General features: G+C 37.4%; 2 protein-coding genes across 3 annotated transcripts; both read right to left on the reverse strand.

Moving 5' to 3' along the window:
• Window positions 1-15,953: 15,953 nt before the first annotated feature.
• LOC110790335 (uncharacterized) lies at window positions 15,954-16,391 on the reverse strand. Its single transcript, XM_021995118.1, has one exon. It carries the CDS (start codon window positions 16,389-16,391, stop codon window positions 15,954-15,956), a length of 438 nt encoding a protein of 145 aa, XP_021850810.1.
• A 4,819-nt stretch (window positions 16,392-21,210) lies between these two features.
• Window positions 21,211-24,539, reverse strand: LOC110790342 (uncharacterized). Of its 2 annotated transcripts, none has more exons than XM_021995126.2 (3): window positions 23,980-24,539; window positions 22,635-22,809; window positions 21,211-22,184 (listed from the first exon to the last, which is right to left on the reverse strand). In XM_021995126.2, exons 2-3 carry the CDS (start codon window positions 22,719-22,721, stop codon window positions 21,465-21,467), a joined length of 807 nt encoding a protein of 268 aa, XP_021850818.2. In that variant the 5' UTR covers window positions 22,722-22,809; window positions 23,980-24,539; the 3' UTR covers window positions 21,211-21,464. The 2 variants fall into 2 exon arrangements, with proteins under 2 accessions (XP_021850818.2, XP_021850819.2); XM_021995127.2 differs by lacking the exon at window positions 23,980-24,539 and adding an exon at window positions 22,921-23,278.
• Between the last annotated feature and the right edge of the window lie 698 nt (window positions 24,540-25,237).

Below are 25,237 nucleotides of genomic sequence, written 5' to 3' on the forward strand. Positions count from 1 at the left end.
CTAAATCCTCAATACCTGAGTGATTTGAGATTACTTGTTTGAGAACTGGTTGCTTTGACGTTGACCAACCGTCGCACCGTAAAAGGAGGCTATAAAGGCAACGCTCAGGTAATCACCTATCAAACGAAGTCTAATCTCAAGATCGCAAGATTGGGATTGTCCTCCCATAAATCGGGATGAGATGCTTAAAAGTTGTACAAGGCCACTCGGAGAGCTAGAAACTGTGAAATGCATGGCCGTGCTCGGATGAATCATAGGCTATGATTATCTGTTTATTTGATCAGTTCAACTCTGAAACCGAGAAACACCTCTGGACATAATAAGGATGACAACTCTTACCTTATGTTCAAGAGCAAGCATCGAGCGACAAAGGAATTAGGAAATGCACACTTGTCCCTAAGGACAAGTGGGAGACTGAAGTAAATAATGCCCTTGGTCCAAGTATGCATTCAATGTTAAGTCTAATAAATGCGGTTCAGTATTAATTAACAAGTTAATAATTCAGTGAGATCAAGTGAGCTGAATGCCTAGCTAGAGGCCGCTTCAGTTCAAGTGGAATTAATGATATTAATCCACAGCTTACTCTTGACTGAACCCGTAGGGTCACACAAATAGTACGTAAACGGATCAAGTATTTAATGGCATTAAATACTCCATCTATGGATATTCGGAATCGACGGATCTTGGTTTCAGTGGGAGCTGAGATCGTCAAAGGCAAGAAAAGAATACTCCGGAAATGATGATATTGCCGGAAACGGAAATATGGATCGTATCGGAAAGATAAATATTATCCAAGTCGTAGATGTTGCCGGAAACGGAAACATGGTACGTATCGGAAAATATTATCGGAAATAGAAATATTGCCGGAATCGGAAATATTGTCGGAAACGGAAATATTGTCTGAATCGGAAATATTATCGGAATCGGAAAATAATTCCGGAAACGGAAATATTAAATATTTGTTCGAAACGGAAATTAATTCCGGAATCGGAAATGTTAAATATTGTTCGTATCGGAAATGAATTCCGGAATCGGAAAATTAATCGGAAGCGCGTCGTACGAATTAGCATCAGACGAGCTTTCTAGACGAAGGCCCAGCACGGAGCCAGGCCCACGTCCAGCAAGGGAAACGCGCGCCACAACACGCCAGCCCAAGGCTGCGCCAGGCCCACCGCAAGGCAGGCCCAGCGCGCGCCCAAGGCTGCGGCAGTCGTGGGCTTCGCGGCAGTCGTGGGCTGCGTTGCTCGGGCTGTGCGCGCGCGCGCATGGCGCCCCTCGTGGGCTGCTGTGCGTGCGTGTGTGTTTGTGTTCACATACGAAACCTAAAACGTACTGGATTCGTTTAATGATTAAATTCCTAATTCTATTTGATAAATTAATTAAATAAGAGTTTCATTAGGATTCTAATTTAATTAATTCGTATCCTAATAGGATTCCAATTCTCTTTCCATACCCCTATAAATATGTGGCCTGGGTTCACAATTTATAACAAGAGTTTTCAAGTATTCAAAGTGAGTTTTTGAGAGAAAAATTCAGTCACATACCTTGCCTAAAAGTGCCGAAATTATTAGTACCTTAAGGGCGATTCTAGTTGGTCAATCTTAAGGCGGATCCGGACGTGCTGTGGACTATCTACGGAGGGACGACACTTGGAGTCCTAAAGACTTGTTCTTGTTCGGTTCGGGCGCAGCTAGGGAAGGCACGCAACAAAGAGTATGCATCTAAACTATGCTATATGATTATGTGTAAATAATATGTATTCCTGGCTAAATGGTTTTTCCGCATGATTTATGAATTGTCATATGTATCATAACCTAACACTGCAGCCATGGCTCTGTACTCTACTTCAGGAGAGCTTTTAGAAACAATAGTTTGTTTCTTAGATTTTCAGGAAACAAGAGAATTCCCAAACAATAAAACATAACCAGTGATGGATTTTCTGGTGTTGGGACAAGCTGTCCAATCACTATCAGAAAAGGCCTACAAGGTGAGAGAATCTGTAGCTTGGAGGATAATGCCTTGTCCTGCAGTGTGTGCTACATATCTGAGTACATGATGCAAAGCTGTGACATGAGGAACTCTAGGCATGTGCATGAACTGACTTAACAGTTGAACTGCAAAGCATAAATCTGGTCTGGTGTGAGTAAGGAAATTAAGCTTTCCAACCAGTGTTCTATAATGTTCAGGTGCATCATGAAGGGTTCCTTCTTCTGCATACAGTTTGGTGTTTATGGAAAGAGGAGTAGCAGCATGTTTGTGTAAGTCAAAACCACAATATGATAATAAGGACTTAGTAAACTTCTTCTGTGTGAGAACCACCCCATCTGCAAGATAACCAACTTCTATGCTAAGAAAGTAGTTCATGATCCTTGATGCTAAAAACAACATCCAAGTGAGCTTTGAGAGTGGTGATAGTGGGAAGATGATTGCCTGTGAGCCAAATATCATCAACATAAACAACAGCTATAGTGAGATGATCACCATGTCTTTTAATGAACAAAGAATAGTCATTCTTTGACTGAACAAAACCTTGATATTGCAATTCTCCCTGTAGCTTTGCAAACCATTGCCTAGATGCTTGTTTGAGTCCATATAAAGATTTCTTTAATCTGCAGACTTTATTTTCTGGATTTGGAATTCCCTCAGGCATCCTCATGTAAACTTCTTCATGGAGATCACCATGAAGAAAGGCATTGTTTACATCTAGCTGATATATATCCCACTTCATGCTTGCTGCAAGGGCAATTATACATCTGTTAGTAGCCATCTTGACCACAGGAGATAAAGTCTCCTCATAGTCAATGCCATACTTCTGTGTGAAGCCTTTGGCAACCAATCTGGATTTACACCTTTCAAGAGACCCATCAGATTTAAGCTTCACTTTGAACACCCATTTGCAGCCAATGGGTTTCTTTCCAAGTGGTAAAGCAACTACCTCCCATGTGTCATTCTGCAATAAAGCTGTAATCTCCTTTTCCATGGCTTGCACCCATTCAGGTTTCTGTGCAGCTTCCTTATAACAAGTAGGTTCACTGATATTGTCAAGCAGAACCACCATTGCATGATGATTTGGAGGTAGATTCTGGTAAGAAACCATGTTGCATCAATGTGTTGCAGTAAAACAGTGATAATCTGTCAAATAGGAAGGAATTTTGTGTGAGCTGGTAGAAGCTCTTATAGGTGGTGGTGCAGGAACATGAGAAGGTTAGATAACAGGTAGTATAGGAGATGCAAAGGAAGAGATGGGTGAAAGAGTAGAGGTACAAAAAGAGAAAGGAGAAGAATTAGGAGTGGAAAGAGGTGAAGAATTTGAGAAAGAGAGAGGAGTAGAAGGTGCAGTGGATGGTGGTGAATCATGATGAAGAGTAGGATTAGTATGTGGCAAGGTAGAAAAGGGTATGACAGTGTCTGGATCAGGTAGGAGGGGAGTATGAATAGGTAAGAAAAGGTAAGGAGGGAACTCAGAAATAGATGGAGAATTGGAGGCATTGCCATTTTCAGAATGGTGAAAAGGGAAATGTGTTTCATGGAAGACCGCATCTCTTGATACAAAGATTCTGCCTGTGTTTTTGTCTAACACTTTATATCCTTTCTGGGATGGATAATAGCCAATGAAAATATAAGGTGTTTCCCTAGGATTAAATTTGGTTATGTGGGCTTTAGAGGTGGATACATACACTAAACACCCAAAGGCTCTTAAGTGATCATAAAGAGGCTTATCACCATGAAGTTTTTCATAAGGTGTGATATTGTTTATGAAGGAAATAATGCCCTTGGTCCAAGTATGCATTCTATGTTAAGTCTAATAAATGCGGTTCAGTATTAATTAACAAGTTAATAATTCAGTGAGATCAAGTGAGCTGAATGCCTAGCTAGAGGCCGCTTCAGTTCAAGTGGAATTAATGATATTAATCCACAGCTTACTCTTGACTGAACCCGTAGGGTCACACAAATAGTACGTAAACGGATCAAGTATTTAATGGCATTAAATACTCCATCTATGAATATTCGGAACCGACGGATCTTGGTTTCAGTGGGAGCTAAGATCGTCACAGGCAAGAAATGAATACTCCGGAAACGATGATATTGCCGGAAACGGAAATATGGATCGTATCGGAAATATGAATATTATCCAAGTCGTAGATGTTGCCGGAAACGGAAACATGGTACGTATCGGAAAATATTGTTGGAAATGGAAATATTACCAGAATCGGAAATATTGCCGGAAACGGAAATATTAAATATTTGTTCAAAACGGAAATTAATTCCGGAATCGGAAATATTAAATATTGTTCGTATCGGAAATAGATTCCGGAAATGGAAATTTAATCGGAAGCGTATCGTACGAATTAGCATCGGACGAGGCCTGCCGGACGAAGGCCCAGCACGAAGCCAGGCCATCGCCCAGCAAGCACGCACGCCACAGCCCAGCGCGCACAAGGCCGCGCATGCGTGGGCCGCGCTGCGTGGGCTGCTGCTCGCATGCGTGGGCAGCCCTTGTGGCTGCCGTGTGTGTGTGAGTTTGAGCTCATGCGAGATTCCTGAATCTGCAAGAGTCAGTGTATGATTAAATGTCTATTCCTATTGGATAAATTGATTAAGTAGAATTCATGTAGAATTCTAATTCCAATTAATTCGCATCCTACTAGGATTACGATTCCTTTTCCATAACTCTATAAATAAAGGCCTAGGGGTCATAATTTATATACAAGTTTCAAAGTATTCAAAAGTGAGTTTTTTGAGAGAAAATTAAAACCCATCTTGCCCCAAAAGTGCCGAATTTTCTGAGTACCTTAAGGGCGATTCTAGTTGGTCAATCTTAAGGCGGATCCGGACGTGCTGTGGACTTTCTACGGAGGGACGACACTTGGAGTCCTAAAAGACTTGTTCTTGTTCGGTTCGGGCGCAGCTAGGGAAGGCACGCAACAAAGAGTATGCATCTAAACTATGCTAAATGATTATGTGTAAATAATATGTTTCCTGGGTTAATGGTTGTTTCCGCATGATTTATGTAAATGTCATATGTATCATAACCTAACAGTGGTATCACGAGCCCCTTATTATTTTCATAATCTAAATTGCATGAACATGGTTAAATATTACAAATTTGCAAGAATTAAAAGGGGTGATTAATTTTCGTAATTGTTAATTAATTGCAAATTGCGTTTATTTAATTATATGTACGCAGTTTTTCGGCAGTTTCTTCATTACTCATCCGAATTGAGTGATTTTTGTGTCAATTCCGCATGTAAAAGGCATTCTAAAATTTTGACAAAAATAGTATTTTTCTGCCGAACCCAGAATTCTCAAATTCGAAGCCTAACTATGACTTTTCGAAGGTTTTAGTTTTTCGGATGCAAAATTTCGTAAATTTAAGATGTTAAATTAAATATTTGCGATTCTTGTTGATAAATCTTGAATTTTTGATTGACCTACTGCATATGTTTAACAAGTTTGAATGCCTAGTCTTGTTAATTATGCAATCTAATTTGTAATTATGATTAATTTGTTGAAAATTAGAATAATTTAGAATTAATTTGATTTTCATAATTAATTGTAATTTAATTAGAAACCTATGATTAAAAACCACCATAAAAATTGTAAATTTACGATAAATTTTAAATTTTTATGACCTAGACTTGAATCCATATCAATCGGAAATCAATTGGATAATAAATTTTCGATTTTTCGCCCTAAAATTATGAAATTAATATTATTTATTAATTTGTCATTAATTTTAAATATAAATTTTAAATTTTTATGCGATTCGTTCAAATAACTTGCACGCACGAAGCAATGGACGCTTCGTGTTACCCTTAAGGGGTGTTGTATAATGCGGGCATGCGACGACGAGCAAGGGAGCTCGTCGCCCGTGCGGCACGAATGCAATGAGCAAGGGCGTAGTGCACGAGCGCAAGGCAGCAGCCCTGCCTTGTGTCGTGTGCCACGAGCAATGAACGGATGGGCATGGGCGAGGGGCGAGCCAAGGCAGTCGCGTGTGGGCAGCAAGCGAGCTGCGCCACAGCGCGCGCTGCCTCACACAACAGCGCGCAACCTCGTGCGCAGCGAGCGCAAGCTCGCGTGCCACGAGCGCTGCGCACAGCATCACTCGCGCGCACAGCGCGCGACGTCGCCCGCCCAGCGAGCGATGTCGCGCACCAGCGAGCGATGGCTCGCGCGCGCGCAGCGAGCGATCTCGCGCCCCAGCGAGCGATGGCTCGCGCGCACCAGCGAGCGATCTCGCGCACCAGCGAGCGATGGCTCGCGCGCGCGCAGCGAGCGATCTCGCGCGCCAGCGAGCGATGGCTCGCGCGCACCAGCGAGCGATGCAGCGCCCCAGCGAGCGATGGCTCGCGCGCACCAGCGAGCGATCTCGCGCACCAGCGAGCGCGGTAACGCGCGCGCGCTGCGAGCGATAGCTCGCGTGCGGTGGGCGCTGTGCGGAGGCTTGCGTATGGGACAGCAGCAGCTATGCAACGAGCGCATGGGCTGCGCGCACATGGCCAGCAATGGCTGTGTGCGTACAGCCCATGGGCGTGCAACGCATAGGATGTTTGCGTTTCGATTAGATCGTTTTTGAATGTTTAATTTGAAAATTTCAGTTCACGTAATTTTAATTGATTTTAAAATTAATAATTTGAATTAATTTCTTGGATTTTAATTTTGAATATTATAATTATAATAAATGGCATTTATTCTAATTATTTTACTAAAATTAAAATCATAAATTAATTTAAATGTGACTGAAATTAAAATTAAATTTTTGGATTCAATTATAAATTTATATGAGCTTTAAATTTTAATTAAATTTGTATGTTTCCGGTTAGACTAGAAATACAATTTTATGTTTAAAATTAGTAAAGCATATGAATTTATTGGTTTGAGTGGGAGTGCTTTTAGTCATAAACTCTTGATTAGGTCTACAAATCCTTAAGGTTAAAACAACTCGATTAGAATTAATAAGGACTGAATAATTGGTAGATTATTGGTGACCTTGATTAATTGCTGCAAATGTTTACGTGATGCATAATGTGTTTTAACTAACCAGCTATGTGGGCCATTCATGATAATGAATGGGTGAATGGTATATATTGTATATGTACTGTTTTGCAGGTTATGAAGTGACTAGTATGGCCCAAATAGGATAGAAAATATGGTCTGCGTACCATTAATTTGAATGTAATTAGTCTAAAGCACCAAAGTTATTTTTCAATTCAAATATGGTCTGCGTACCATCAAATAGTTGTAATTAGTTATAACTTATCCTATTTGAAGAAAATGGTGCCTCCCACGGAGATTTTCAAGACGGACTTTGAAGTCAAAGCTTCAAGATGAAGTCGGGCCATACTAGATCACAAATATCTTATGCATGTTTTAAGTTATTTATTGCTTTAAATATGTCTTAAAATGCATGAGATCAAAAGCTTGATTATGTTGCATGATTAAGGATTTTAGTTCACTTAAAATCTAACCAACATAGTAAGAGCCTTAAGTTCCAAACTTAAAAATTGAGTTAAAAGGTGCCATGCCAAAATATACACTTGCTTGGATATCCTTTACATCAATCTAGTAATAGTTTTCGCTCAGCGAGGTGTTACTTATTGGTCCTAAAGGGGCAAGGTACACAAATAATTGTGAGTACATGTTAGTTTTGGTGAAACTCAACGATATAAGTAAGGAGTCCTTTTATGTCGTGGCAAATTCGATAGGTTTACCTAATAAGTTCTTAGACGTACCTATCAACCAAGAATAGTTTCTAGACTATTAGCAAAAGGCTTTTGCTTACCTAAGATGTTCTAGGATTAAGTCGACAAACTGTGCTTAGTTCTTCAATGATTTTAGGATCTTGGAATCATTTTATTCACACCTGCCGGAACACATAACTTGAATAAAATGCTTAATAAACATTGAATTATGCATGAATGCTAGAATTTAAGTTTATTAAGAGAAACTGTGAATGGTTATTTATTTGTTTATTCTTTTCAATTGTAGTTTTTAATATGGCAAACAACAATTCATTCAACATTCGATCAATTCTCGAAAAGGAGAAGTTGAACGGGAAAAACTTCCTTGACTGGCAAAGGAACTTGCAAATAGTTCTTATGCAGGAAGAAAAGGAGTATGTCCTAGATGAGGCGATGCCCGAAGCTCCAGGCGACGGGATCACTCAGGCAGCCCTCAATCGTTGGATTGATGCCAACAAGGATGTGAAATGTCTAATGCTCGCCACCATGAGTGCGGATCTGCAGAAAACGTTCATCAACTCAGATGCTTTCACAATCATCAGTGAGTTGAAGAACATGTTCCAAGATCTGGCTCGAGTCGAAAGATTCGAGACTCATAGGCAAATTCTTGAGACCAAGCTTAAGAGAGGCGAGCCCGTAAGTCCACATGTTCTCAAAATGATTGGACTCATTGAGAATATGAGTCGGCTGGATCAGCAATTTTCTCAGGAAATGGCTATAGACACCATCCTCCATTCTCTTCATAGCGGGTATGATCAGTTCAAACTGAACTACAGTATGAATAGTCTGGACAAAACGCTCACTGAGCTTCACGGTATGCTGAAGACCGCTGAAAAGACGCTCAAAAGTGATAAGCAGGATGTGCTTATGGTGCGTGGGGGCAAGTTCAAGAAATCTGGAAAGAAGAGGAATGCTAAGAAAGGTGGCAACAAGGCCAGCCCAACTAAGCATACTGGCGCCAAATCTGCAAAGAGGAAGGTCAGTCAACCCACTTCTGAATCCGAATGCTTCTACTGCAAGAAGAAGGGGCATTGGAAGAGAGATTGCTTGAAGCTAAAGGAAGATCAGAAGAACGGAACAGTCGTTCCATCTTCAGGTATTTTCGTTATAGACTGTATACTTGCTAATTCAACTTCTTGGGTATTAGATACAGGTTGTGGCTCACACTTATGTTCCAATCCACAGGGACTAAGAAGAAGTAGAAAGTTAAGCAAGGGAGAAGTCGACCTACGAGTGGGAAATGGAGCACGGATTGCTGCATTAGCCGTAGGAACTTACTATTTGTCGTTGCCCTCCGGGCTAGTTTTGGAACTGGAAGAATGTTTCCATGTTCCAAGTCTTACTAAAAACATCATTTCAGTTTCTTGCTTAGATGCTAAGGGATTTTCCTTTATAATAAAAGACAATAGTTGTTCGTTTTATTTTAAAGAGATGTTTTATGGATCTGCTAGATTAGTCAATGGACTTTATTTATTAGATCACGACAAACAAGTATATAACATAAATACCAAAAAGGCCAAAAAGGATGATTCAGATCTCACCTATCTGTGGCATTGTCGATTAGGCCATATAAACTTGAAACGCTTAGAAAGACTTCAAAGGGAAGGAATTCTAGAACCATTTGACTTAGAGGATTATGGTAAATGCGAATCATGTTTACTTGGCAAAATGACAAAGCAACCTTTCTCTAAAGTTGGAGAAAGAGCAAATGAACTATTGGGTTTAATCCATACAGATGTATGTGGACCAATGAGTACAAATGCTAGAGGTGGTTTCAGCTACTTTATCACTTTCACTGATGACTTCAGTAGGTATGGTTATGTCTACCTAATGAAGCATAAGTCTGAATCCTTTGACAAATTCAAGGAATTTCAGAGTGAAGTAGAGAATCAATTAGGCAAGAAGATCAAGGCACTGCGGTCTGATAGAGGCGGTGAATATCTGAGCTATGAATTTGATGACCATCTGAAAGAATGTGGAATTCTATCAGAATTGACTCCTCCTGGAACACCACAATGGAACGGTGTGTCAGAACGGAGGAACAGAACCTTGCTAGACATGGTCAGGTCAATGATGGGTCAGGCCGAACTTCCATTAGAATTTTGGGGACATGCACTAAATACAGCTGCACTCACTATAAATAGAGCTCCGTCTAAAGCTGTCGAAAAGACTCCATACGAATTATGGTTTGGAAAGCCTCCAAATGTGTCTTTTCTTAAGATTTGGGGATGTGAAGTATACGTCAAACGATTAATTTCAGACAAACTTCATCCAAAATCTGACAAATGTATCCTTGTGGGCTATCCAAAGGAAACAAAGGGGTATTACTTCTACAATACATCTGAGAACAAAGTGTTTGTTGCTCGAGATGGTGTCTTTTTGGAGAAAGATCACATTTCCAAAATGACAAGTGGGAGAAAAGTAGACCTCGAAGAAATTCGAGTCGAACAACAAACTCTAGAGAATGCTCAAGATGACATTCAGGATGAAACTCAGAGATCTTTAGAAGAATCTGGTGAGAATCATGGTCAATCTAGAAATGTTACCCCGCGTAGATCGCAAAGATATAGATCTCAACCGGAAAGGTACTTAGGTATTTTGACGAACGAGAGCTATGACGTTCTATTACTTGAAAGTGATGAACCTGCGACTTACAAGCAAGCTATGACGAGCCCTAGCTCCAAGCAGTGGCAAGAAGCCATGCAATCTGAATTAGACTCCATGTCTGAAAACCAAGTATGGGATTTGGTCGATTTGCCAGATGGCTACCAAGCCATTGGAAGCAAATGGGTTTTCAAACTGAAAAAGGACAAGGATGGGAAACTTGAAGTTTTCAAAGCTAGATTGGTTGCGAAAGGTTACAGGCAAGTCCACGGTGTGGATTACGATGAAACCTTTTCACCAGTTGCAATGCTAAAGTCTATTCGAATAATATTAGCAATCGCTGCATATTACGATTACGAAATATGGCAGATGGATGTCAAAACTGCTTTCTTAAACGGCGTTTTAACAGAAACTGTGTTTATGACACAGCCTGAAGGTTTTGAGGATCCAAAGAATGCTAAAAAGGTATGCAAGCTAAAGAAGTCAATCTACGGATTGAAGCAGGCATCCAGGAGCTGGAATATACGTTTTGATGAAGCAGTCAGTGACTTTGGTTTCATCAAGAACGCGGACGAATCTTGTGTATACAAGAAGGTCAGTGGGAGCAAAATTGCTTTCCTAGTATTATATGTCGACGACATATTGCTTATCGGAAATGACATTCCTATGTTGAACTCTGTCAAGATTTGGCTTGGGAAATGTTTTTCGATGAAGGATCTAGGAGAAGCACAGTACATATTGGGCATCAAGATTTACAGAGATAGATCTAAAAAGATGATTGGACTTAGTCAAAGCACTTATATCAATAAGGTGCTTGATAGGTTCAAGATGGCGGACTCCAAGCGAGGCTACCTACCCATGTCTCATGGAATGACTCTAAGCAAGACTCAGTGCCCAAAAACACTTGATGAGCGTAGACGAATGAATGGGATTCCATATGCATCATTGATTGGTTCAATAATGTATGCTATGATATGTACACGCCCGGATGTTGCGTACGCACTCAGTGCTACGAGCAGATACCAGTCAGACCCAGGAGAGGCGCATTGGACTGCTGCCAAGAATATTCTGAAGTACCTGAAAAGGCACAAAGATGACTTCCTGGTCTATGGTGGAGATGATGAATTAATTGTTAAAGGCTATACGGACGCAAGTTTCCAAACCGACAAAGATGATTTCAGATCACAGTCTGGGTTTGTCTTCTGCCTCAACGGAGGAGCAGTAAGCTGGAAAAGTGCTAAGCAAAGCACCATTGCGGATTCTACAACTGAAGCGGAGTACATTGCTGCACATGAAGCAGCAAAGGAAGCTATATGGCTAAGGAAGTTCATAGGAGAACTTGGTGTAGTCCCCTCCATTAAAGGACCAATAGCCCTGTATTGTGATAATAACGGAGCTATTGCACAGGCAAAAGAGCCTAGACACCACCAGAGAGTCAAGCATGTACTTCGTAGATTTCACCTTCTACGAGAGTTCGTTGAAAGAAAAGAAGTCGAGATAAGCAAAATTGGAACTGATGACAACATATCAGATCCATTAACTAAACCTCTGCCGCAAGCGAAGCACAACTCGCACACTGCAGCTATGGGAATCAAGCATATTGGAGAATGGCTTTGATGTCTCTGTTTAATGTTTTAAAGTTTTAGAGTTTAAATCTTCGTAAAACATTATTGGTTAATCATTCACAATAAATGAAAGGAATTCATTTTTCCATTTAATTTGTGGTTTATTAAATGATGAGTCCCTTCAACTTGACGATATATTCAAGATAGACTGTCAGGACCAGTCCCGTGACTAAGAAATGTCTATCAAGTGAACTTGAATGTCAAAGGTTGAAAATGGTCCCTAGTCGGAGTTCTCTATAAAATTGGACGCATAGAAAACGTTAGACGATTAGAATGCAAGATGACTAGTAGTTCTGTTTCTTGAACTATGTGGACATGGCAATGTCATAATCATTTGCATAGATACTTACTTTGGGAAGACTAGTATCGGACAAGACCTATGAAACTTTACTGTAAGAGATGAAAGTCTGTCATAAGTAAATTTCATTAAATTATTAGACACTAAATCCTCAATACCTGAGTGATTTGAGATTACTTGTTTGAGAACTGGTTGCTTTGACGTTGACCAACCGTCGCACCGTAAAAGGAGGCTATAAAGGCAACGCTCAGGTAATCACCTATCAAACGAAGTCTAATCTCAAGATCGCAAGATTGGGATTGTCCTCCCATAAATCGGGATGAGATGCTTAAAAGTTGTACAAGGCCACTCGGAGAGCTAGAAACTGTGAAATGCATGGCCGTGCTCGGATGAATCATAGGCTATGATTATCTGTTTATTTGATCAGTTGAACTCTGAAACCGAGGAACACCTCTGGACATAATAAGGATGACAACTCTTACCTTATGTTCAAGAGCAAGCATCGAGCGACAAAGGAATTAGGAAATGCACACTTGTCCCTAAGGACAAGTGGGAGACTGAAGGAAATAATGCCCTTGGTCCAAGTATGCATTCTATGTTAAGTCTAATAAATGCGGTTCAGTATTAATTAACAAGTTAATAATTCAGTGAGATCAAGTGAGCTGAATGCCTAGCTAGAGGCCGCTTCAGTTCAAGTGGAATTAATGATATTAATCCACAGCTTACTCTTGACTGAACCCGTAGGGTCACACAAATAGTACGTAAACGGATCAAGTATTTAATGGCATTAAATACTCCATCTATGAATATTCGGAACCGACGGATCTTGGTTTCAGTGGGAGCTAAGATCGTCACAGGCAAGAAATGAATACTCCGGAAACGATGATATTGCCGGAAACGGAAATATGGATCGTATCGGAAATATGAATATTATCCAAGTCGTAGATGTTGCCGGAAACGGAAACATGGTACGTATCGGAAAATATTGTTGGAAATGGAAATATTACCAGAATCGGAAATATTGCCGGAAACGGAAATATTAAATATTTGTTCAAAACGGAAATTAATTCCGGAATCGGAAATATTAAATATTGTTCGTATCGGAAATAGATTCCGGAAATGGAAATTTAATCGGAAGCGTATCGTACGAATTAGCATCGGACGAGGCCTGCCGGACGAAGGCCCAGCACGAAGCCAGGCCATCGCCCAGCAAGCACGCACGCCACAGCCCAGCGCGCACAAGGCCGCGCATGCGTGGGCCGCGCTGCGTGGGCTGCTGCTCGCATGCGTGGGCAGCCCTTGTGGCTGCCGTGTGTGTGTGAGTTTGAGCTCATGCGAGATTCCTGAATCTGCAAGAGTCAGTGTATGATTAAATGTCTATTCCTATTGGATAAATTGATTAAGTAGAATTCATGTAGAATTCTAATTCCAATTAATTCGCATCCTACTAGGATTACGATTCCTTTTCCATAACTCTATAAATAAAGGCCTAGGGGTCATAATTTATATACAAGTTTCAAAGTATTCAAAAGTGAGTTTTTTGAGAGAAAATTAAAACCCATCTTGCCCCAAAAGTGCCGAATTTTCTGAGTACCTTAAGGGCGATTCTAGTTGGTCAATCTTAAGGCGGATCCGGACGTGCTGTGGACTTTCTACGGAGGGACGACACTTGGAGTCCTAAAAGACTTGTTCTTGTTCGGTTCGGGCGCAGCTAGGGAAGGCACGCAACAAAGAGTATGCATCTAAACTATGCTAAATGATTATGTGTAAATAATATGTTTCCTGGGTTAATGGTTGTTTCCGCATGATTTATGTAAATGTCATATGTATCATAACCTAACAGTTTATGCTCTTCAATGGCATCCTGTTTATCAAATAAGTAGCACAGAGAACACATTCTCCCCAGTATTTCATTGGTATTTTAGATTGAAAGTGCAAGGCACGAGCTGTTTCAAGCAAATGTCTATGTTTCCTCTCCACCACACCATTTTGTTGTGGGGTTCCACTGCAACTGGTTTGCTGGATAATCCCTTTGTTCAGTAGTATTTGTTTCATGTTACCTTCACACAGTTCTAAAGCATTATATGATCTGATGCACATAACTTTAGAGTTGAACTGAGTCTCCACCATGTTCAGAAAAGAAATAAGAACAGGAATTGCATATGTTTTAGACTTTAAAAGATGAGTCCATGTTGTTCTTGTAAAATCATCCACTATGGTAAGAAACATAGTACATCCAGTATGGGTCTTATGCTTGTATGGCCCCCAAGTGTCCAAATGTATCAACTGGAAAATTTTTGTACTCTTTATACTACTAATTGGAAAAGAACTTCTAGGTTGTTTAGCTATAGGACATATCTGACAGATGCTATCATGTGTCAAAGGAGTGGCTAAGCTATCAACTACTAGCTTCATCTTATTGTAGGGGATGTGTCCCAATCTCAAGTGCCAAGTCTCTGCAGCAATCTTGTTGTCATTAGAAGCCTTGAAACAGGTAGCAGAAGCAGATGTACCATCTGTTTGTAACTTGTTATCATCAATGTTGTACATCCCTGACTTCACACTACCAAGAACCTGTGGCCCTTTCATTGAATGGCCCTGAACATAGCATTTGTCAGCAGTGAATGAAACTGTACAACTTTGGTCATTGCACAATTTGTTGATTGATAGCAAGTTGTAATGAAAATCAGGCACATGCAGCACATCTTTCAGCTGTATATGATCATTTATAGTAATTGTTCCTTTATGGTGTACTGCTACTTTTCTTCCATCAGGTATAGTTATAAAATCATTATCATCAAGAACAGCCTCATAAGTATTAAACATGTTCAAATTGGCACACATATGATCTGATGCTCCACTATCTAGCAACCAACTGGATTTTGAACATGTAAGAAAACAGAAGGTGTTACCTGCCATAAAAGCATGAGCTGAAGTTTCTCCTTCCTCATGTTGAGTTTCTGGTGTGCATGACTTATCATTCTGTTGTTTTTTCAGGAGGTTCAACAATTGTGTGCATTGTTCTGCAGTGAGGAAACCTGGTTGAGATTGTGACTGCACTGGACATTCCCTTTCTGGAGGATAGAATAATTGTTGTTGTTGATATTCTGTCATATCTTCATCAGTATATCCTTCATCTGTGTAAGCAACTGTTGCAGCTCTCTTATCAGTCTTAAATCCAGTAAAACCAGGTGGAAACCCATGCAGTTTAAAACACCTCTTAGTACTATGTCCATTGACTTTGCAGTGGTCACAGAAGTAGATGGAAGGCTTTTTGTATACAGCTGATTTGCTTCCTCCAGTGTAGTTGTTCCTTGTGTTATGATAGGGTTGTTGATTCCTGTAAGAATTATGAACTCCCCTATTATAGTTGTCATTGAACCTTCTTCTGTCAGCTCCAAAAGCATGACTCTCATGTTGTTGTGAGCTTGCACCTAACTCTCTTTGTCTTTCTTCCTGTGCCAGCATTATATAGGCATGTGAAATTGTAGGCAATGGCTGCATCATTAAAAGGCTACCTCTAGTTACAGCCAGATGTTCTCCCAATTTCATGAGAAATTGCATCAGTCTTTGTTCCTGTTGCATCTTAAAGACTCTTTGTGTCACATTACATATACAGAGATTGCAAGTACATGTTGGCAAAGGATTGGCTGCACTAATCTTATCCCATATGGATTTTATTTATGTGAAGAACTCGGCCACATTATGATTTCCTTGTGAAATTTCTACTGCTTGTTGTTCTAAGGAAAATGGTTGTGGTCCAGATACAAAACCAAATCTATCCTCTAAGTCTAACCAGATTTCCCTAGCAGTATGAAAATACAGAACACTCTTAGATATGGATCCATCAAGGTTGTACAATAACCATGAGATCATCATATCATTGCACCTCATCCAAGCCTGGTAAGTATCATGTGTAGGATCTGGTTTAGCAATTGTACCATCAACAAACCCTAGCTTGTTCTTAGATGACATAGAAATCATCATACTCCTTCTCCAGTCACCATAACCTTCACCTTTGAACTTAATTGAAACCAACTGACTAGCTGTGTTATCAGTTGGATGAAGGTAAAAAGGACTAGCAGGATCCTGATTTGGAGCCAAATTTGGTGTAGTCATTTTGTTTTTATAGAATTCTGGGTTTATGCAACAAAATCTAAGAAGAACGATATCAAACAATTATCCAGCAAAGTAATTCCAGCAGAAATAGTTCAGAAACAACAGCATCAATAATTCCTAATCAATCAGCAATTAGGAAACAATACCAGAAATGAGGATGAACAGACCTTCAAGAACAAAGAACTCAGAACTTTGATTGAATTATATCGGCGGAATCGGAATAGGAAACTGAACCAGAATCTTGATCTTACTGCTCTGATACCATGATGAAATCATACAAAATTCATGAATGAAATCTTAGAAGGAACGCACCAACAATGGACCTCAGCAACTATAAACTGAGTTGCTGAGGGGAGAGAATATTTTGTATTAAGAAGTTGCTTACAATTCAAGCAATTAGCATAAAACGTAATAATGAAAATAATACATGAGATAAGCTTATATAGGGAAGCATAGCCTAGCTGTCTTAACCAATCAGGAATCAGCAGTAGTACTAGCAACCAATCAAAATACATTGCTCTAACAACCTAGCTGCTGAGTTGCCACATCAGCCAAAGCAGTTACAAGGGAAAATATCATGTGAGGAATGGTGTATGTATACTATGGTGAGCCTGCACTGTACTTGTGTCTTGTGATCCAAGCCACCATCACACTACAGGATATTGTATTAACCAACACAACGTTATAAAAAAAAACCTGAATAGTGTTCAATATTAAACTATAGTAGTTTTGTCGAAAGTAAGTTATGTAAATTTTTGTTCCAAAGTTTGGTGATGGCCGGACAAGGTTTGCTCTTAGAAACTACTCCCTCTCTCCCGAATTACTTACACCATTTAGACTTTTTGCACTATTCACACAATTCATTTTAAGCATATTTAATTTATAGTAACTGAAAACAAATGTTAGGGTGTAATACGAAGTACGGAGTATATTTTTGGCTTCATCTTAATGTATCATTTCAAAATATTACGGAGTAACATTTTATAAGGTTTTGTAATAGGTAATTAAAGATATTGGTGGTCAAAGTTGTGTGTTGGCAAACGTGGCTAGTCAAACTGGGGCAAGTATTTCGGGACAACGGAAATAGTTCGTAATTTTTTTAGATATGAAACCATTATTTCCTGGAATTGATTTTGACACACCTTGTGTAAGTGAAGCCCAATTTCTTTATTCTGTACCAGTAGTATATCCAAATTAACTAAGGCCCTATTCTATTCGACTTATTTTGACTTATTTCCAACAAAATAAGTTCAGTTAAGTTCAGATAAGTTCAGCTAATATAAGTTCAACAAAAATAAAAAAAATTTCAGACATTTTCACACACAAATAAGTTTTTTCATATAAAATAAGTTTAGATATGATCAGATAATATAAATTCAGTCAAAGTAAATCCAATATAAAGGAATCCTAAAATTAGTTTGCAAGTAACAATAATTCTTTCTATATCGCTAACTGCTATACCCGGGTACAGCCAGCTCTGGCTGTACCCCCCAAAAACGACGCGCTCATATTGTTTGTTCATTCTTGTCGACTGTTTGTTCTTTTTTATTATACTGTTTGTTCATTTTTATTGTACTGTTTGTTCTTTCTTGTTGTACTGTTTGTTCTTTCATGTTGTTTTATAAATTCATCATCAAATTTTCATAATTGTTGTATTTTTTGTTCTTTCTTCTGGAATTTTATGTTCTTTTTTATATTGTTTGTTCTTTCTTATTTATTTGTTTGTTTATAATAATCATATGGTTAATGTTCATAATTAAACTCTTCATTAATCTTTTATTCTTTCTTTTTGTATTGTTTGTTTTTTCTTGTTGTATTGTTTGTTTTTTCTTGTTGTTTTTTAAATTCATTCATCAAACTTATTGTTGTATTGTTTGTTCTTTCATGTTGGCTTTAAAATTCATCATAAAATTATTCATAATTGTTGTATTGTTTGTTCTTTTTTCTAGAATTTTATGTTCTTTTTTATATTGTTTGTTTTTTTTTGTTGAATTATTTGTTCTTTCTTGTTTATTTGTTTGTTCATAATAATTATTTGCTTTATTGTTTGTTCTTTCATGTTGGCTTTAAAATTCATCATAAAATTGTTCATAATTGTTGTATTGTTTGTTCTTTTTTCTGGAATTTTATGTTCTTTTTTATATTATTTGTTCTTTTTTGTTGAATTATTTGTTCTTTCTTGTTTATTTGTTTGTTCACAATAAATATATGGTTAATGCATGTTCATAATGAAATTGTTCACTTCATTGGTCTTTTATGTTTTTATAAGCGCCTTATAAATAAATAAATGTTCATTTCCACAATAGTAAATATTCATTCCAAATAAATAAATAAATGTTCATTTCCGAAATAGTAAATGTTCATTTTTGTACCAGTATTTGTTCTTTCTTGTTGTATTGTTTGTTCTTTCATGTTGGCTTTAAAATTCATCATAAAATTGTTCATAATTGTTGTATTGGTTGTTCTTTTTTCTGGAATTTTATGTTCTTTTTTATATTGTTTGTTCTTTTTTGTTGAATTATTTGTTCTTTCTTGTTTATTTGTTTGTTCACAATAAATATATGTTTAATGTTCATAATGAAATTGTTAACTTCATTGGTCTTTTATGTTTTTACAAGCGCTTATATTGTTTATTTCCAAATAAATAAATAAATGTTCATTTCCAAAATAGTAAATGTTCATTCCAAATAAATAAATAAATGTTCATTTCCGAAATAGTAAATGTTCATTTTTGTAGTTTATTTCCAAATAAATAAATAAATGTTCATTTCCAAAATAGTAAATGTTCATTCCAAATAAATAAATAAATGTTCATTTCCGAAATAGTAAATGTTCATTTTTGTACCAGTATATTAATGTTCATTTTAAACAACACAAAACGACATCGTTTTGGATGGGGGTACAGCCAGCCCGGGTACAGCCAAAAATTTGCGGTTCTATACAGATTTTTGTGTTTTTTGGGCCGGGGACTTGGGAGTGTAAAAAAACATTAATAAGATGAATATTGTGTAAAAAAATAGGTGAAAAGGCTGGGCACATGGTGGAGAGAAATGAAAATTATGAGGACAGGGAAGAGGCCCCTCGTTAATGATACTCCGTAGTAAAACAATAATTAAAAATGAAGATAGGGGAATCTATTGTTACCATTGGTGGCAGACACACTAACAATTGATTTCTACTATTTCCGCAGGCTCCTCTATTCCAACTGTAATACTGTGTATTAGACAACCCACCCAGCTAGACCATCATCATTCAGTATTACTCTTGCTAAAACAGGTGAAGAGAATGCATTCTAAATTATTCAGGGAGCAATATAAATATGTATTCCACAATAATCATATTAGAGTTAATAATTAATATTAGAGTTAATAATTAATTTTCACTTGATTAATTTGAATGTACTCGGAAAATTGATATCAGTTGAGATCCCGCATAAAACTTTATCAAGGAACCAATTCTACATAAATCCACTGAACGACAAACCAAACAGACTAATGAACAAAGACGAACTTCGCCTATATGGTGAAAATTTATTGAATTTAGGATACAATAACTGTATTAAATGAAGGAAAAGGGTCGGAAATAGTCTAATTTCCGAAGAAATTAGACTATATCCGGCCTATGGCGGCCAAAAAAATATACCCTAGAAAATAAAAGAGGGAGAGAGGATGAGAGAGCGGCAGATCAGTTAAAAATTACAATGCAAAATAACTAAATATTACTTAAATATTATTTTTCCTAAATTATCATTTTCTAATTTATTTTTTTCCATCTAAAACTCATATAATCACTCTAATATTCAATTGACACCAATGGTAAACTACACAATGCTGATTATTTTACTGTAAGTAATATTTGCAAGTCGGATTTTTATTTAATAAAAAAGGTAGTCAGATTTCAACAAATAAAGAGAACCGAGATGAAATTCCCACTAAAAATAAACAAAATTAAGGTTTAAATGCGTGGATAGTGTAGCCATGGTGGAGCAAGAGTTTAACAGGGAAAGAAGCAATGTATGAGGCAACCTTAACAGTGTAGTCATGGTGGAGCAAGAGTTTAACAAGCAAAAGAACAATGGTGGAGCAAGCGTTTTACATCTTAACCCGGAATAACTTTCCTACCTCCGGTAATGCTATCCGGCAACCTTACCGTACCTCCTGTTTATTTTTCCGGCAGCCTCGCTATACCTCCGGAAAAACTATCCGGCACCTGAACTCTACCTCCGGATCAAAGACCCGGCACCTGGACTTCACCTTCGTATCCAAAACTGAAGTTCATTATTCATTTATTATACATAATTTGAAAGATTGAGCAATATTTAAACAGCAAATAAAACAATTAAACCACAAAAATCTTAACTTAGCGAAGAAAGATTGACTGACTGCAATCAATTGATGGTATTTGTTGAAGAAGGAAGGAAGTATGGGAAGAAAACGGAAAGGAGTTCGCGGGGTGAAAAATGTATGAATAAATAAGGGTATTTTTGTCTTTTAAATTGTGTCATTAACTTAGTCTACATTTAGGATATTTTTTAGCACCTGCACATTTTTTCTGAAGAAAATACAATATAGGAGTATAGGACAAGAATTATTGGTTATATACTTTATTTTTATCAACGTCTAAGATAAGCGGGCTCATCATGATACCCGACCTACCATCTTTACTTGGTAGTTGGTACCTATCTCCCTATATCCAAACCTGCAAAATTGTAGTGTTCATTTCTCAGGGCACAACAACTGACTATATTTGTCCATGTTCTTTTGATAATATATGAATATAATATAATTGATAAAAAATCTGAAGTAATTACCAACTCAACTGCATGCCTAATTCAAGATTTCAAGGTTGCATTAGATAAACAATTTAATTTTTAATTAAACTTTTTACAAAAAGGCCTGATCTTCGAATGCCTGAATGTCAAATACTTTCTCCATCATTCTCCAAGCTAGTAAACTACCACCATTAAAAAAAATTAACATAAAAAAGAAAAGCAAAAAAAAAAAAAAAAAAAAAAAAACAACTCCACACAAACTGATTAAAGATGAACCTAGTAATCAATTTCAGTTAATTAAGTCATGTCAGCTTCAAGCTCAAAGCTTGGTACAACCATGGAGGATTACTATTTTGTTGCCCATTTGAGAATCCGGGTTCGATCCCGGATCCCTGCGGAAAACCACCCCATGTTGTCGTCGTCGTCGTTGAGCTTCTATGATTATTAGTAGTAGTAGCATTATTATTCTTTGGGCTTGTTTTTCGGGTTTGGCTTGACCCGGTTGAAGTAGATGATGATAGGCTTTGACCCGAATCCGACTTGTTACCATTTTTCCGTCGTCGTCTCGGGTTGTAAGTTGATGGGCCTAAACTTAGAGCTAACTCAATCTCATCAGTCTCTGCTTCTAACATCACTAATTTACCGTTGGATTCTGCAATGTGTTCATGTGCGTCGGATAATGGTCTTGGACCACCACCACCACCACCGCTACCGCCGCCGCCGCCGCCTGTTGTTACACTTAATCCCATCATAATATTGCTGCTGATTTTTGTATTAGCGTTGATAATATTATTAGTACTACTAATTTCCCTTTGTGCTTGTGCTTGTTGTAGTATTAATTGTTGTTGATAATGATCGATTGTAAACCCATTTTTGCTGCTCTCAATCAAATTATATCGCTCCAGTTTTTCCTTCTGTTGTTGCTGTTGCTGTTGTTGCAGTTGTTGTTGTTGTTGTTGTCTGATTCCAACACTATCCATTAGCATCTTCTGAATTCGGTAAACACGATGAAGTTCACTAACCTGTACCATAAAAAAAATTTATGTTAAAAACAACACTATGTAACAGAAAATGATAAACCCCATTCGAAAACTTTAATCAATTTAGTTTAAACATACAGGCTCTGTTTGGTTTGACGGAAAACATTTTCAATGAAAAAAACTTCTCACGAAAGTTCCGATTTCTCCTTTCTCCCATCTCATGTCAACCAACAACGTTCTTCACCTCATAAGAATTTTCACTTTTCCCTCAATTACTTGCAACCAAACATCCCCTAAAAAACCAACAAGGTTCCGACCTACTGGTCTAGTGGTTAAGAACGAGGATCAGTGTATGACAGATTGACAAGTTTCAAATTCGAATCCCATTTTCTATTTGTAATTTGTGTTGTCCGACTCATTTGCAACCAAAAAAAACTATCTCCTTAAAAAAAATTACTTTGATTTAAAGATTAGTATGTAAAATAAAATTACCTGTTCTCTAAATGTTTCTTCATGCTTTAGCATTGCTATTCGCATGAACTCCCTCTCATCATGATTGGACTTTAGGGTCTTCTCCATTTGTTGAAATAAGAAATGCAAACCAATATTTAACTAAAAAAAAAAAGTTTACACTCTTCAATGATCAGAAGCTTCTTCGATCTTGTTCCTGAGAAATGAAGAAAAAGAAAAAAAAAATTAGGAAGAAAAACATGACAATTCAATCTCAATCAAGGAAACTTCATAAAATAGCTACTATTAGACATTTATTATTTTGTACCTCAATCTTATACTACGAGTACATATTTCGTATATGAAATAATGAATTTGGTGTAACTAAACTCGTTGGTTTCTTTTCTTTAACTCTCTATAACTCGGTTCATTTTCATAGTATTATCTCTCTATTTAACTTATATGAGGACTATTTTTTAGTTCCATATTTCATGGACTTAAGTTAATGATGGTGATGTTAATAGTTACATAATTCTTTTTATAGGTGTCGTAACGGGATAGGACACACGAAGAAGAATATTAATTAATTGGCCCCCTACAAAGTTTCCAAACTCAAGTAATATCATTCTCCCCCACACCCATCAAATTGTAGGGGCCATGTAAATATGTAATACTACTTCCAAATGAAAACACACCTTAGGTTATATGATTGATATGTTGTATCAATATGTATGGTGTTAGCCATAATAGTTAGATATTTATAATATGGTAAATGACATATCATTCTCATCAAGTTTATATCACACACATGCTCATCTCATTTTTTTTTTCTCTTTCATTATCAGAATCCTGTCACTTTGCATGCTTCTATACAGTATCAAACTACCAATTGTGGACATTATTCATTCTTTAATTTTCCTTCATAAGTGAGTACAATGAAATTCGGAGGGATAGACAGATACTGATTTTGACACACCTTTTAGTGTAAGAGTACAGAAACGTGTTCTGTTCACATGAAATCTATACTGATAAAATGGAAACTGATTATAGCACACCACTTAGTTCATTTTGACATTTATATCATGATCGAACAAAACTAATTATAACACACCACTTAATTGATATTTACACACCCTTTATAAAAGGGGTACACACCCTTTGTGAAACACAGAAACAGTGCTCTACTCACATGGTATATCTAGTTTTTATCCTCCCAAGTTTTAGTGCAAAAATCCACAAGGATGAAACAAAAGGCTAAAATTCAAAAATTTCAAAGACATTTTTTTTAATCATTTTTAAAGAAATATTATTTCAGATATAATAATTCCAAGTGCATATAATATAAAGTAAGAAAGCTAGAGAAAATAAGTTGAAATTTTCTTCTTACCTGTGAAAAATGTCTTGGATATATACTTGATCTAGCAAGATAGGAAGATCGGCGACGATATTTAATCTCCGTATCTATTAATGAACACTTTGTCTCTTAATTAATGCGTTTATAACAAACTGTTTCCTCTAAAAATAAGGATATGCAGATGATGATGACGACGACAACGATGATGATATTTTTGAGAGTGAAAGGATTAGATCACCTGATCTTGAACCAAATCTTCAAGTATATATATATAGCAGAAGAGGAAATAATAGAAGTTAATGAAAAAAGAGAGGGGCCAAGGGAAAAAAAGGAAGGGATATAAATAGGAGTATAATTAGCACAGAAATCAATGAGAATTATTGTTGGTTAAGAGTTTGGTGTTCCAACTTTTGGGCATGCCAAACAAATCCCAGATTAAAACCTTTAACCAATCTGATTATAGATTTGTGAGGGAAGAGAGAAAGATGGGTTTGACAGTACCAGCAATTTCTGCAGGCTTTATTCTAAACTCTGATCCGTTTTTAGTTTAATAATACCATGCCGGCCTTCCTAGATATACACACTCATTTATTTAGGATTTGGATTACATTATCTACCCTTTTTTTAATTATATTTATGGTTTCCTTTTTCTTTGGAGGCCGGTGTTAAGAATCACCAGCTAATCAAATGGTTTATAACCATTAATTTCCCATTAATGATTCTGTTAAATACGGGTCTGGTCGCATCGATCATTGAGAGATCGAGAGTTTATTTAATAAGGCCGTAAGAGATATTACCTTAAAACTATATGGAAATAGACGGAATAGACACATACCCTTATTAAGTGATTAACCTTTCGTCTTTTATTAATGTGAGACACTCACATGTATTATTTGGGAATGCTTGTTTTAGTAGATTCTCATAATTCTAAGCCGTAAAATTCCTAAAACATCATTTTAATCAAAACTAATTATTAGTATTTCATTGACAAAAAGTTAGAACGGGTAAGGAGATGGATCATATTGAATCATCACATATCTTAAGTTAGCTAGTCCAGCTAAGTCGGTCAAGCCTTAAGCCACTCTCAATCATAATGATTCAGCTTGAGTGCTCGACCTTGTGCCCTCCAAGTCATAAAGTGATCAGTTTCTCAACAATTCCACCAACTTATATTGATCATAAAACTACTGCGTATTTTTTCTTATATACGTAAGAAATAAGACCTTACTAAATCAACATTTATCTCATGTCAAATTGTCAACCAGTTCAACTATGCATGTCAAGCATTGAG

The sequence above is a fragment of the Spinacia oleracea genome, chromosome 3 (genome assembly GCF_020520425.1).
Source record: "Spinacia oleracea cultivar Varoflay chromosome 3, BTI_SOV_V1, whole genome shotgun sequence".
NCBI lineage: Eukaryota > Viridiplantae > Streptophyta > Magnoliopsida > Caryophyllales > Amaranthaceae > Spinacia > Spinacia oleracea.